Raw genomic sequence first — 15,858 nt, forward strand, 5'->3', positions numbered from 1 at the left:
CCCACCTGCCCACCCTCCTCCGCTCCCAGGCCGCTGATGCAACAAGGATAATGTTTACGGCGGGGAAACGTGCCCAACTTGTTTGCCTTGGGGTGCCTCTGGTAACTGAAATAACACAAGGTCAGGAGCGAGGGATCAAAGGTCTTCCCAAACTGCTTCATCTTCTGCATTTTTTAGGCCGGACGGGCATGCACCTTCCTCCCGTTTCTGTGACATAATACACGTCTAAGGTGAGGCAATCTGAAACCGGGTGACGTTTTAAAACAATAATAATAATAATAATGCTAGCGAAATACATGCTTTATCTGATTAATGGCACCGCAACTATTAACATTTAAACGGTAGTAGACAGTGCATTTTTACGCAGTTGTTCAAAAATTCCCATAAATTAATTAAAAATAATGTGATTATTACAGTCAGTGAAACTGTTGCAAATTATCATGACTGTTATTTTTATAATAATTATTGTAAATTGTACTTTTATTAACGGTAAAACGAAACTAGTACTAATAATAATAGTGTATTCTTAAAGAATGCTGCTAGAGTGTATTAAACACATACAAATAAATTTTAAAAAAATTGTGTCGTCACTATCAGACTAAATATGTAAATAATAGCGGTTTAGCCTGTATGGAGTATGTTGGCATCAGTGAGCCTCCACGCACGATTTGCACACTCTACACGCCTGTACTGTTCACGAGCCCAGAATGGTCCGTGTCGAATTGAATTGTTCATACCTCAAGTGAAGGCAACGCATCACTTGTCAGACAAATTGCGTAATGATGGAGTCAGAGCTTCGTCCTATGCTCTGCAGGAGAGAGCATAACCCAAATGATTTTCCTCTGTCTAATAAGGTTTCTGTGAAATCAGAGATGGATTGTTAACAGGCTTATCCTCTTGTCTATTCTGAAAAACAGTAGGCTTGTTGTTGGGTTTTTAAAGTTACAGTCTACACTTTTATTTTAAGACTTTAAAAAAAGTATGTATATAGGCTACAGTATTAATGCTTCGTTAAAAACACCAACATGCTCTATTTGAAATAGTCCAGCTCCTGCAGGATGTACTGAGTCATGTTATTTGGTTCTATATGCTGCCAAGCAGACGACTGCATACCCCAGCGTTTGATGGCCCACACAAACAGCGTGCGTCCGGTGGTGTTGCGCACGCACAATGCCTGCGCAAGTGCAGCTCTTCCATAGCACGTCGAAATCCATAATTTAATGCTTGAGGGGTATTTTCTAAATAACATCACATCACATGCTTGAATTTCTAACACTTCCTCTGCTTGTTTGCACTGATGTGCCTTTGAGCCCCTTCAGGTTTTTCTTATTAAAGCTGTTTCTCTCTCTCCGTTTTTAAAACCAGGATGCTTTAATAACGTGGTCTATTTGAGAGCAAGACAATGGACCGTTTATTAATATTTTTATGAGCTCAAAAAGAAGACGACTTTAGGAATTGTAATTATTTGTTTCACTTGTTTATAGTTCCGTTCTTCTATTTGCCTTCAGTGGAATCGCAAGCTCCAACAGCTGTGTTTGGGAGCCACACATACTGCATGGCTGCACGTTTAACTCCTTATATTGCAGTTCACGTCAAAGTGCATGGCGTGGTTGTGATCGTTTTCATGAATATCGAAGCTACATATTGGCAAAAATACCTAGTTTCGATTTACTTCTGCTTTTCTTCTTTTCCAAAAGAAAAAAACTGTCAGAAAACTGAACACTGGGATGTAATGCTGATGATAATCCATCAACACTCAGCAGATAAACATGTTAAGCTGTGAATGCTTATCGTGTAACATGCTGAGTGAAAAACGTAAGCGCTTCGTCCAATTTGCATTTCCAACGGAAATTCATACGGTCCACGTCACATGAAGCCCACAACGCGATAATATTCTTCTTTAGAGCAAAGTTATGGGGTGTGCCTCATCCTCTTATTTGGAAAAACATATCCATAGGTTATAAACGACATCTTAAGGCCTCTATCTGGGTAGAGGGAAAAAATTAATTAGTGATAAGAAAGGGTTCCATGGTTTTGTTTACCTGTGCTACTAGCAAAACAGCCATAAATTCGGATGACACAGGCACTCTTACCACAACTATCCGCTTCGTGTGTGAGCGAAGTCACTAACCCACCTTTTCTTTTTAATTTCCTCATGTTCGACAAGTAAAGGCATGAGGAGCTCAGTTGTCACCACAAGGCTGTGGTGCAGCTATACAAAATTTTAAAAACAACAAAAGAAAAAGCTGAACTAGACTCCCTGGTCTTGGTTTCTCAGGCTGTTAGACTGTTTTGGTATCTGCTAAACTGTAAACCCGTTAAAACAGTTGTGTGGTTGCAGGATTTCGATTAAGCCTCGTGGAAATGCAAAAGAAACTCTCAACATTAAACGCAACTTATTTCCCATGTGTCTTTTAGTTCCATTCAAAAATTGGTGCATCTAATTTTATATTAGCCCACTTTACTGGAGATGCAAACGTAAATCACTAACATTTATCTTACAAATCAATTTACGACTCAGACCGAATTAATTCAAAGATGGGAGGACATTCTAATTTTCGTGGATGCTGAAATAATCTCATAATAATTTTAAATAACGTTTTATTAACGTAACAGTCTAAATGATCTAATCTTTCTAAAAATCGTCAGTACCGAAACAGAAATTCTCGTATTCAAATACATTCGTTTTCTATCCACCGCAAATGCGAAAATAATGATGATGATGTTCAAAATGACGATGATGACGAAACGGCTACGTTCTGCATCCTCTAGCAGGCATCAACCATGTAGCTGATAGCCCTTTAATCAGATCAATTAGACACCGTTCTAATGCGTTCCATTTAATGTAGTTTGAGCTACCACATTTTTACCTTTTACTCTCCACTCAATCGGATGACACCGTCATATCAAGACGAATGAAAGTGTGACACTGAAATAAAGTGACACACTTACTATAGAAACCACAAGACCATTGCCAAACAGTGCGCATTTAAAGTCCGTAACAAGACTTTAATAATGAATTCGTAATAATCATCTTTTCTTGAAATTAAGAGGCAGCACATAAAGGGGGGGAGGGGGGGGGGTATTGATATGCCCAATATTTCGCAAAGATCACTTTAATAGCTAAACCAAATAGCCTACGGCATATTACAATGATACAATAATAATATTACAATAACTACAATTAAAGTCTTTGTGCATTATTATTATTATTATTATTATTATTATTATTATTATTATTATTATTATTAACTGTGTGACTTTGTACCAGTGGGACTTAAGACCCTGTGTCATGAAACAAGCTGCTGAAATTGGATTGAGACGCTTTGACTGTAATCCGCCCAGACTGCTACTTCCTCTTTGTGGTCTGAAAAAAAAAGTGTAAGACAGAGTTTCTTATCTGCAACCTTGAGACGCAGAGCCACCACGCTGCTCATATTATCCGTGGAGAAAGTTACAGAGGGGTGTTAAAAAAAAGTTCCCAGCTCCAGGTTTAATGTTCCCAGTAAGATCCTGTGGGAAATCCAAGTTACCACTAATGGGTTATTATGGGGACACGCAGTGATTTCTTGTTTCACAAAGGGGTTGGAGGTCTGTCATCTCATACTAACTGTCCCCAAAACGACTGACATCTGCAATAAGATACACACGTGCTGAGAGTTATAGTGTTTGTGTGTGTGTGCGTGCGCTGCTCGGAAAATTGAGGTCCAGCAGCAGCTTGTCACCCAAGAGCACCACTAATCCGCGTTATTAAAGCGGAAAAGACGTGATTTCCCCTCAAGTTGTTTGATACAAACGAGATAAGACTGTGTGGATTTTTACTGTGTGGACACTGCTGTTTTTTAGGATAATGCCATCGCTTGGCGCCTTTAAAATAACCCGCACCGACGATTCTAACCTTTGCAGTCCAAATAGCGGTGACACCATTAAAGTCTTTCTACAGGTTAGCACTTCTCCAGGACTGAGTGGCCCGGTAACTTTAGTGCGGCCTTAATGAGGACGAACGCAGGTTAACGACGAATGTAGTCGTGTTTCAGAGGCCAGGCCTGGGTTTCAGCGGAGAGGGACAAAAAGAAACAATATTTACGACACTTTTAAGCATACATCACTTTGACATCTGTTCGTCTGGCACCTGGCATCCATTAGTATTAAATATTTCATTCCGCCCTAATTTGGACCTCTCTTTGTCCCGTACCAAGGACACTGGGGGGGGAAATGGAGAGCTCTACCTTTATTGCGCTTTTACGCGCCGATTACTTTGTGCACAAAAAAGTGCAAATGGGGTGTTGATACAGACCACACCGCTATGTTATGCGTTGTAGATACGAGGAATCCTTGAGTCATACCTGGGCTGGACTTATATTAAATTTCCTAATCCATTAAGATCCCCGCATAAGCGCGGAAACATTCCTGCAATTAGTCAAGTTTGGGCACACGAGCTTCAGATTTTTACGCAGTGTTATTAGATTACTGAGTGGACGGAGTGTTCAATATCCTCATACACAAACAGAGGTCGGAGAGAGTCAGATGTATAATGTCAGCGTGGACATTGACAAAATACTGGCCCTCTGATAGCCCCCTTTTTTGTTATTTAATTTGGAGTCTGGCGCCGAAAAATAGAAGTACATGTTAATTTAAGGATGGTAGAAATAAGAATACAATTTCATCGTTCTCTCTGGGGACATGCAGTTAAATTGTGATTGATGTGTTTCATAAAGAAGAGAGGATTACACAGGAATATCAGCACTGAAGCACCGAGGCCTCCTTAATCGGGACGCATTGTGGAGACACAGGAATGAGAACAAATTTTGTCTGAAGATAAGGGTAGAGTGAGTTAAATATTGATTTTATTATTAATAATAATATTAATAATAATAATGTAAAGGGATTACATTTTTGAGCATCAAATAGCTGAATTAGTTAGAACCGGCTTAAAATCTTTCCATTTGGTCTTTGTTGACACAAAATTGTGACCAATTTGTTTTAATCTTCTTTAGTTTCACCGTACGTCCTTGTTGGTGACACGCGGTGCAGGGGTCACAAACGCTGCTGTGCCAACACACACTTTACCTGGGCAAGTCTGTGTATTGTAAAATGCAGTGGCGCCATCTGGTGGATCTTCAGGGAACACGTCAAACATTTCTTAAGTATTATTCCACGACTTTTTAATAAAATACCAGAATCATATACTACACATATACAATTTTAATTGCCTGATAAATGATAAGTTTTTACTTCCCTGGATTGGCTCGTTCAATTAGTAAAATTGTAACTATATTGAGTTCTATTTCACCTGTTTAGACTGAACTTATTTCACTTTCAAATATGCTTGTGACGTGTCTGTTACGCAAGTATACGTTTATTTGCATTTCTTTCCTTAAACACTGCGTTCATCCCTCCTGCTATTGGTTGTCTGTGTGAATATATGTCAGGCCAAGTTGTTTTTATCTTGATAAGTTCAAGTTACTTGGTACACACACACACACACACACAAAACGTCAATTCAAATGGAAGGTTCTGCTGTATATGAAATACGACCTTTTTTAGATAATCTATATTTACCGGAGAAACAAAAATAAAAAGTCAGTTAAAAAAATCAATAGTTTTTACACACCTTACAAAACCATAATCGGTTATGTATTACAGCTAAAAGGAGTGAAAACTGGCCTTTGACCCTGGCCTGTTAGACCCACTGAACAGTTGGCACAAAGAAAGCTGTTAACAAATGTTAAGCAGCTGATATTTCTTATGGTGGTGGTGAACTATCTATAAACCATGCATTTTAAAAGATATATATATATATATATATATATATATATATATATATATATATATATATATATATATATATATATATATATATATATGCTGTACGTGTTTGTTTTCAAGGGTATTGTATTTTGTAAAGCATTGCATTCTCCTTGTAGTTTCATTTTGCAAACATCATAACATAACGTCATAAGATTAGCAAGGGAAAATATGTGTAAGGACAATAAGAGCAAGAGTCTCTTCTCCCCCATAGCTGTATAGTTCACAAAGCTGAAGCCCTTCAGGAAACAAAGAATTAGTAAAAATAGATGAAAACATTAGACACTGCAGAGCTGTCATATCTGTTTGCCTGTATAAGTTGGCGCAGGGATACTAAGGGTGCTGGGGCTACATTAAGCTCAAAAGAACTTAAAGACTAGTGAAATAAACTCCTCCCACAGCTTGTGATTGGTTGAAAAATGCTAAGACGAGTCTGCCTCTCAGTTTTAATGTGAATCCTGCAGAGGGCAACCAAGTATCACACATGTCAGATGCATCTACAACACTCAGAAGGCTTTAAAAATATACATCATGCAGTCGAAAGTAAGCGTATGTAAAAGCATGAATGAAAAAGACTTTACTTGGTTTGTTTGTTTGTTTGTTTGTTTGTTTTTAGTAATGCTGTTTCTCTTAAATGAACAATGAAATTGTGTGAAATTGAATTTTCTTGCCTGAAAGCATTTTGGTGACAGAACACTCGTGTTATTAATGTTGTAGATTTTAAATCATCTCTGAATGCATATGGATCCATTTATACATGTCTGCTTTTAATGCCATCAGAAGTCAATAGAACGATTACAATTAGTCATTTATTGTATATCGGTCTTGTCATAATCAGGACAAGAGCTCAGCTATATATCAATTAATTTGTAAATATTTATAAATGTGGGTCTCTCCATCAACTTGACTTCAAAAGGTGTATATTGATCATGCTTTGCACCGAACATAAACTGTTATTCTGAGTTTGCTAAAGTATCTATCAGGACTGCACTGACAGGTGTGTTTGTTTCTTTTCAGTGGTCAATAAATGATCAGTGCTAACTTTATTAAATGATCAAGATGAATATTTAGCTTTTAACTTCATTTTTTCTTGGTGTTTCTGTCTCCACTTCATTCTTATTTCTAAAGGTGATTTATTTTCCACTAAAATCGTCAGTTTGAAATTCAGGGTGCTCTCAAATATTTTTGCCTCCCCTGGATTTGTTTTATTTTTATTATTTATTTATTTATTTATTTTTAGAATACTTTCTTGTATATTTTTAGTTTCTTCAGGAGTTTTGTAACTCCTTTTTATAAAAACGTCTTTGACACACACTGGTTTATTGTCTTTAAAAACAATACTTTTTGACACACTTTCACCGAGTACAAACATACAGCTGCTGTACGGTCAAGCAGCCTCACAAGACTCCAGTTTACTGCAGCGCGAGCGATGTGGCTGCCAAGTAATTATCCCCCACAGCCCCTGTCCAAAATGCTAATGGTATTTACAGGAGAGGACATCAGCAGCAGGTGCAGCTGCTGGAGCGTGATGTTACGCTGAGACACCACACTAAACTGAGAAGTAACAGAGGAACCATTGTTGCCATAGGTGTTAAATAATCAGTCAGACTGAAATCAGATAAATGTTGTTGTTTTTTTTCAGCAGTTTTTGTCTTTTACTCCGATGCGACAGCTTTAGACACAAATATAATACATATATGTCAGCAGTTGGTTTATTGATGCTGTGGCATGAGTTTGGAGTGAGTCGGAATAAAAAGATTGCTGATTCCAAACTAACTCCAGATTTTTACTGCTGAGATTTTGTTTGCTTTAAACTTTCTTGTTAGTAGTTCATGAAAGTACAGTCCAAAAATTCTGTCTTAAGGATTTAGTGCGGATAGGAATGTAATTTTACATAATTAAGTGATATCTCAAGTTAAGCACTGTGAATGCAAATCCATGAACTCAGGTCTGTGAATTAATCCTATAAAATCTAATATTCCGGGTTAGGACAGTCTTACTTGCACTCTGTCGATTTCTTTTTTTAAAATGAGCTTATAAACCAAATACTGATTAAATGACTTGAGAATGTTATTTGGAACAGACTTCATTAAACATTCATTTTAAAAGCTTAAACGTTTTCTGACTGGAGGAATAACCTCTAAGCTTTCTTAAAAAAAACTACAGTTATTTACAAAAAATTATCATTGCATATGTTAAATATGTTAAATGTTGCTTTCTACAGTCACTATATATATATATATATATATATATGATTGCAGGGTGGAAAACAGAAAGAGGTCTCTTCGTCGAACTTCTAGGGAAAGCTCTAGGGAAGCTGTCAGTTCAGCTGCTGACTAGAACCATGAGAGAAAAATCTCCATTTGGCTGAGGAGGGATTGGGAATGGAGAGCTGAACAACAGAGTAAATATTTGGCAGTGGAGAGCTCTTGGGAGATGCAGAGAGCCCACTCTGGCTGAAGCCCGCGGGTGTTAAATAGATTAAGGGGCTGCTGGGTCAAAGAAATTCCCGCTCTTTGGACATGACTTTTCTTTGCTTTTGGGTGTTTTTGCTCTCCAATCGAGTGCCCTCTGTAAACTACCCACTCCAGCTAACCTGCAGTACTGTAATCCTCTGCTGTTTGTCAACCACTGGGAGGCCGATGTGTACACACAAAATGTGCTTCGGGAGGAGTGCGTCTTTTAAGACGTTTGTGCGTGATGTAAACACTTAAAGGTTACTTAACACTGTTTGGTTTTCATGGACGAGATTACGTGTGCGTAAAAACAGTGTAAAACGACAGGTAAAGGTGGATTTCAGAGCATTTTGGCGGAGTAATAATACAGGTCAGCGACTTTTTTTGAACTCGGAAATCTAAATGGAATTTAACAAGTCCTGAATATTGCTTTGAGCTATAGACTTGGTGGCAGTAGACGCAGAGCAGTAGATAGTGTCCCAGATCCTATTCAGCTCCATTCAAAACCATGACAACACAGAACAAGCTCGGATTTATCTTGCTAAGTTAAAGGACATTGTGCCGGGGCGTCAATCAGGCATTATTGCTGGACTGAACAAATGCAAAATCTTGACTGGAACAAATGCTTCCAACGGGTCTCGGACGCGGGGCTACATTTTCCCCCTTTGTTCCCCTTCTCTGGTTGGCATGTATTTGTGTTCCCCCTCGTTCGACCACCCAGGACGACTGGGGAGGCATGTCTACCACTACTCTCCTCCTCGGCCCTCGTGCACCTTGGTGAAGTGGCTGAGGGTGGATATCAATATCAGTTACTAGAAGTAGGGAGGAGGAAAAGCACCCCCACCACCACCACCACCAACATCGTGTTGACATGAGACTGGATTCACGCTTTGCAATTAATGTGCTTTATAGGCTAGCACAAGGGTAACAAATTGACCAACCACTGCAGCAATTTATCAGAAAATCCCCCAGGCTTATTTTCGTGTTAAAGTTAGGTAAAAATCTGCTGTTGGGTTACAGTTATCGCTATTATATTAGCAGTTCTAAACACGATAAAATACAAATACCTTAAAAAAATATTTGTCAATAATATAACACCCTTATTTCAAATCATATCTTCCAAACCAAGTTTTAACATTTCTGTTTGCCCAAAAATTAAACATGATAATAAATCATCTAGTCCAAAAAGGACGTTTCGGAAAAAAAGTCTGGAAATCCTCCGCCGTCCATAAACGTCAAGACTTCTCACGTCTGCAATTAATACGCCCATTAGAGGCGTATTAGTTAAACCAACTGGCAGGCATCACGCTAATTGCTCACTTTGTATGCAAATATTGGACACGTTGTTTGGGCAAAAAAGAGGGAGGAGGGGGGCGAGGTGTAGGAGAGAGAGAGGGGGTGTGTGGGGGGGATGGGATGGGCTCTGTTGTCAGTTGCCACCCAAGATGTGATTCAGCTCCAACAATTACCATTATCTGTTTCCCAGTTTGACGATACGGGACGAATCGGTAATGATGACGAGTGTTTCCTTCGCTCATTCTTGAAGCTCTGAGGATTTTTTTTCTCAGTTCACACCTAACCATCATTGGGTGTCAGCACTCGAGCTATTCAGGTACTCAGCAGAGGAGGAGGCTATTTATAAGCGAGCCCCTTGTGTTTGCAGCTTATGAAGTGCTGTTTGTGTAAATACGGAGGCCAGCGCGCACACTGGTGTTTGGACAGTGCGTGAAGTGGACTTTTTTTTTTTTTGATAGATTTGGTTTGAGTGCTTGCTTCTTATCGGCCAGAACAAACCCAGAGTGCATGCAAGGAAAGGATGGCTGCACCGACCAAGTTCAGTTTTTCCGTAAGGAGCATCCTGGATTTGCCTGAGCAGGATGCGGATGCAGCAAAGCGGTCTTCCCCGATTTACTCCTCTTGCTCTTCCAGCTCACCCTACAGCTCATGGATCGACTGCGAGCGGAGCCTTTGCATGTGTAAGTGGGCGTTTAAAGCCATGAGAGATGGGTGATAATGAATTTTAAAAACAACCCGCATTTAAAAACAAGGGGAGAAAAAACTAAGACTACCCTGAAATGTTTTAACAATTTGCTTTCTCAAAATGATAGATAGATAGATAGATAGATAGATAGATAGATAGATAGATAGACAGACACATCAGTTTAAAAATGCTTATTCTAACTTGCTGTTTTTTTTCTACAGCTTCTGACGATTGCAATTTCGAGGCCTCTCCTGACTCAACTAAGCCCGATGACCCGTCCCTCGATTCAGAGCCTGAGCAGAGCAAGAAGAGCAAGAAACGCCGCGTTTTGTTCTCCAAGGCCCAGACCCTTGAGCTGGAAAGGCGCTTCCGCCAGCAGCGCTACCTGTCGGGTCCGGAGAGAGAACAGCTGGCACGGCTGCTGAGCCTGACTCCAACCCAGGTGAAGATCTGGTTTCAGAACCACCGCTACAAGATGAAGCGAGGTCGAGCAGAAGGAACACTGCAGGACGTAGAAATCCCGCAGCCGCCGGTGTTGCGCAGAGTCGTTGTTCCGATCCTGGTCCGAGACGGGAAACCCTTTCACACATGCTTACTTGACTCTGAGAAATTTGGGTGTTTACCTCCGTCATCTCAGCCGGTGCCCTTCCCTTTAGCTTACACATCTCTTCAGCATCCATCATCCATCCATCCATCCATTGCTCTTCCTCCAAGGTACCACCAACACTTTCCGGCAGTGGCGGCGGCCTCCAGCTTCGCCTGGAGAGACTTTTGGAGTGATTCGGTTCATCTTAATTCTTTCAAGTAAAGGTCTCGTTTAACTCATTTAGAACGGCATCAAATGTTTTCTGAATGTTTTGTAAATGTTCGAGCAACTTAAACGTTTAGATTTTTTTCTATAGAACGAATTATATTTTGCACATTATTTACGCACGTATGCGGAAATTTTAAATGTTGTTTTCTCTTAAATGGCTCATTGCTGTAGCCTTTAGATTTTTAATTACCGAGGTGTATTCGTGTGATTTTTAAGCCTTTTTAAATGTAATATTTACATAAATGACTTGATAATTGAGTTCCAGTAGCTGCATTAGGCGGTAGAACAGGATAGGAGAATAGGGGCAAAGCCGCTATATAAGTATGAAGGGAGAATATGCCATTTGTTGGTTTTAAGGATACTTTTTTAAAGATTTAACTGTCTTTCTGTGAACAAAATTATTAATAAAATTCTTCATATTTTGTATATTTTGACAATGTAATGTGCTTTCTTTCTTTCTTTCTTTCTTTCTTTCTTTCTTTTTTTATGTGTTGGCCCCAAAAGCGTGTACCCTGTGCATGCATTTCTAAAGACTAAGCTAAAGATAAAAGGTTTTCGTTTTCCTACAAAAGGTTTTGTGTAAAGATTTATGTGAAGTTCTAAAATAAAAACAACCTTAAAAGAAAAAAAGATTTATTTTTTTTTATCTAAAAAAATGTAGCAGGTCTTGACAGAGGCCCCAGGGAGCTTTTATAATGTTAAAAACGAATTTTGCACCCAAAAGCTGAGCAAACATCACATCTGAACAGACTAGGTTTGGCATAAGAATAGCCAGTAAACATTAAGGCCTGTCCCTCTACAGCACGCTGTTGTTGTCTGGGACTAAGAGCTGCTTTTCCCTTATACAATTAACTTTTGTTATTCTGAGGAAAGTGGTCTTAATATAGCTATTAACTTTATCTGGAAATCTTGGTGTGTGTGTGTGTGTGTGTGTGTGTGTGTGTGTGTGTGTGTGTGTGTGTGTGTGTGTGTGTGTGTGTGTGTGTGTGTGTGTGTGTGTGTGTGATTATGATGATGATGTGATTTTTGAGGGGCATAGCAGTAACTGAAGGCAAATCATCAACCCTTTTTCACTTCTCATACAGAAATGTAATATTTATTCCACAATTGAACTGTTCTAATTTACAAATGATTTAAAAAGGCAAAATGAGCTCTTACTGTTGTTTTCTAGTATAAACACAACACATTTGGGTTTTTGTGTGTCTGCATTCAGGCAACAGTTTAAACCAATCCTCGAGAATAATACAAAAACATTCACTACAATGTTACTTGTAATATTATAGCTTATCCTAAATATAATACATACGTGACTATTTTTTAACATTGCTGTGCCACCTCAAGAAAGCAGGTCCACTCATGCTTATCTTGAAAAATATGCCTCAGTGTTTAAAATCATGTCAGTTTTTCATCAGTGATGAGGGGGGTCTTCTGCTTTCACGCCCCCTATAATGTTGTTTGCTCGTCCTGTGACCCTGCAGCCCATCGTCACTGTCACCTGGCCCTTTGTCCGCATCACTGGGGCCACCTTGTATCACATATGGAGGGGACTGGCCGAACCCCTCAGCTCGCTGCATCTCTCCTTAAATGCTCTTTTTGTTTGGGTGTCTCTCTGTGAATGGACCATTGTCCCTCATCCAAAAGGGACCGAGACAAAATCTTTAGTGTTTCAATTCCCGTGATGTTTAATCAGTCCCTGCGACAAATTTATGAGGTTTAACTGCACAATGGTGTTTTAAAGCATCTTGGGGTTTAAGGGTGACAAAGACAGGCTTTTTAGAGGTTGCCATTGGTTTTTTAAGTTGGTCAGAAGAATTGCCTGAAAAGGATGGGCAGGCTAATACATGCCCATCCTATAGTTTTACTCACTGGCCTGCACTGGGGCCCCTCCAGGAAAGTTATAAGGAGCTATAAGGTCCATGCTAAGGCCACATGGAGGAGTTTTAAATTGTTGTAAAGATGCTCACCAAATATTGCCACCTTTTCAAACTGTTTTTTAAAAATGTAAAATCTTATATTTATTTGTAGAGAAAACATTAAGACCAAACATTTTAACCCCAAACCGGCCTTTACGGTTATTTTGTCAGATGTTATTTTGTTTGCTTTCTATACTACAAACCTACAAATCAAAGTCAAAAAGCTGGACTGGCCATCGGGCATACTGGGCAATTGCCCGGTGGGCCTATGATGATTTTTCATTTTTATGGGCCGATGTTTTTTGTTTGAAAGGTGGTGGACTGGCCAACTGGTCATGATCGACTCTGGCCTGGGCAAATTACAGCCAATGAGGTCGAACTTTAAAGTTCCGTATTGAGATGAAAATGAATGCGATTAGAATTTATTTAGCATTTCTTTCTAGTATCAGCTGATGTTTGCTGGAGCCACAGCTGTAAAAGCTGCTGGTCATGATATCGGTTTGGATATGTGGTGAGAGGGAAACATGAAGATGAAACCAGGGGATGTCCTTACTGAATCATCAGAGCTGAACAGGTGATGTAGAAACATGTTTACCTTTTAGGTGACATGAATGAGTTGACGGGAAGTTATGAACTGTTTCTGAGAGACAAATAACACCAGGATCCTTTTCTAAGTAGCTGACAGCTGGTAACTGTGCAGGGGCGGATCTAGCAAAGCTTTGCCAGGGGGCCAGGTAGGGCATTAACAGGGAAAGGGGGTCACAATGAAATACCTTTCTTTCTTATTCTCATTTAAAATGTCTAGCTTTTAATAAATGATTATCTGAATCTTACAACCAAAATGTTAATCTTAAATGTATAAAAATCCATTATTGTATATAGTAACTATTAAATCTAATATACATCCTAAGCCATAGTACTTTTTCCTTTGGGAAGGTATCATCTGTGCAATCTGCAATTCTGTTGAAGAATGGTAAATGGCCTGTATTTATATAGCGCTTTACTAGTCCCTAAGGACCCCAAAGCGCTTTTACATATCCAGTCATCCACCCATTCACGCACACATTCACACACTGGTGATGGCAGCTACATTGTAGCCACAGCCACCCTGGGGTACACTGACAGAGACGAGGCTGCCGGACACTGGCGCCACCGGGCCCTCTGACCACCACCAGTAGGCAACGGGTGAAGTGTCTTGCCCAAGGACACAACGACCGAGACTGTCCAAGCCGGGGCTCGAACCGGCAACCTTCCGATTACAAGGCGAACTCCCAACTCTTGAGCCACGATCGATGTTGAATCTATTTAATTATTGTAAAAAAAAGAAAAAAAGAAGAAAGAACCAAAAAAAAAGGTGTCTGTGCATTTGTTTTACACATGCATTAAATTAAAGTCTATTACGTCGATTAAGCATCATGAAGCGGAGGGTGCGGGGTGGTTCCCTTATTTTGTTGTTTAATATTTCTGCTAAATACTGTTTAAAATACCAGAATCGGGAGGATGTCGTAAGTTTAAGTTTATTAGATCGATACATATATACCAACAAGACAGTGTACATCACTGTTTTCATTCAAAGGCTTTATGGCTTTTCCTATAATACCCGGTGGGCTCAAAATTCCCAGGCTGATTTTTTGTCCCAGTCCTGCTCTGCCTCCACACAAAACTCATAAGTTAGTTTCACTGTTGCTCCTCTTCTGGTTTGTTGTGTTCTTCATGCAAGAATATATTGACTTCTGAGTTTGCTTTGCTGTAGCTTAGCTGTTTTGTTTTTTAGAATGGAGTAACATCAAGGTTTAGCAGTCAGCCCTCCCAGGGGTCTCAGTGTTTTGCCCCTAGCTTTTGAGCATGCCTTTACCTCTGAGTGGGGCACCATCTTCTAATGTGCTTTGTTCACCCCTTTGAGCAAAAAAATAATTTGAGCAGATATAGATGTAAAGCTTTTCTCACTCAACACTACATAAAGTGAGAAAAGCATTACATCGGCATGTCCACTATGTTTAAATCCTTTTACATCTGAAAGACTAATGTGAAGTTATATTTTAAGCAGGAGTAAAATAAGTAAATGAAAAAGAGAGCATTAGCTTATTTCTACAGTGGCTATCACCTCCTGGTTTGCACTTAGCTGACTGGGGTTTTTCTGTGTGGAGTCTACATTTTTATCTGGTGCCTGCATGGGATCTCTCCGGGTACTCCAGCCTCCCCCCTCAGTCCTAAAAATGCAGGCTAGACTGATGTAGCCTATATCCTGGGTGTACCTCACCCTTCTCCCAGTGACAGCAGGGATAGGCTCTAGCTGTTATTGCTACAACCAATGACAAATATAAATAATTGCAGTCAAAGCTGAAAAAGTCCCTAAAGATTATTGATATTAGCATATCGATAATGTTCCTCTTACTTTATAATGAAAGACTTTTGGTTAAACGGTAAATGAAACATTTGATAATCACGTTATCAGCTATGATAAAAATACAGTCATGTTTAGTCCTGAAACATGCGAGATGGCATGGATTACAGAAATTCAATAATAACTAAGATATATCCTGATTTAAATCAATAAACCAGATCAGCGATCATTTAATTGTAATAAACTGGATAACACATCAGTACCTCAGAATTTAATGGTATTTGAGGCTGAGAAGTTTTTGAGATGCTTATCTGTAAGAATACTGTATTCAAAAGATACTCAAGTCCAATATAAAGTAGAAGTAAAGGAATATCCTCTTAATCCTCCCAGTATCAAAATTAATACAGAAGATTTATTATTACTTTATTATTACACCTTTAGTCATTTTAATGTTCAGTGTAACTAACTCACAGATTATAAGTATAGTATTTTTTTCTCTGAAGTAGAAAGGTGAAGTCCAATAACATGACTCAAGTGAAGTA

General features: G+C 39.2%; 1 protein-coding gene across 1 annotated transcript; it reads left to right on the forward strand.

The window, feature by feature from the left end:
* Positions 1-9,743: 9,743 nt before the first annotated feature.
* Positions 9,744-11,668, forward strand: nkx2-9 (NK2 homeobox 9). The gene is made up of 2 exons (XM_085391498.1): positions 9,744-10,240; positions 10,467-11,668. Exons 1-2 carry the CDS (start codon positions 10,081-10,083, stop codon positions 11,051-11,053), a joined length of 747 nt encoding a protein of 248 aa, XP_085247624.1. The 5' UTR covers positions 9,744-10,080; the 3' UTR covers positions 11,054-11,668.
* Positions 11,669-15,858: the final 4,190 nt, after the last annotated feature.

The sequence above is a fragment of the Rhamphochromis longiceps genome, linkage group LG19 (assembly GCF_057381845.1).
Source record: "Rhamphochromis longiceps isolate RC_006_pf linkage group LG19, R_longiceps_female_GT1.1, whole genome shotgun sequence".
NCBI lineage: Eukaryota > Metazoa > Chordata > Actinopteri > Cichliformes > Cichlidae > Rhamphochromis > Rhamphochromis longiceps.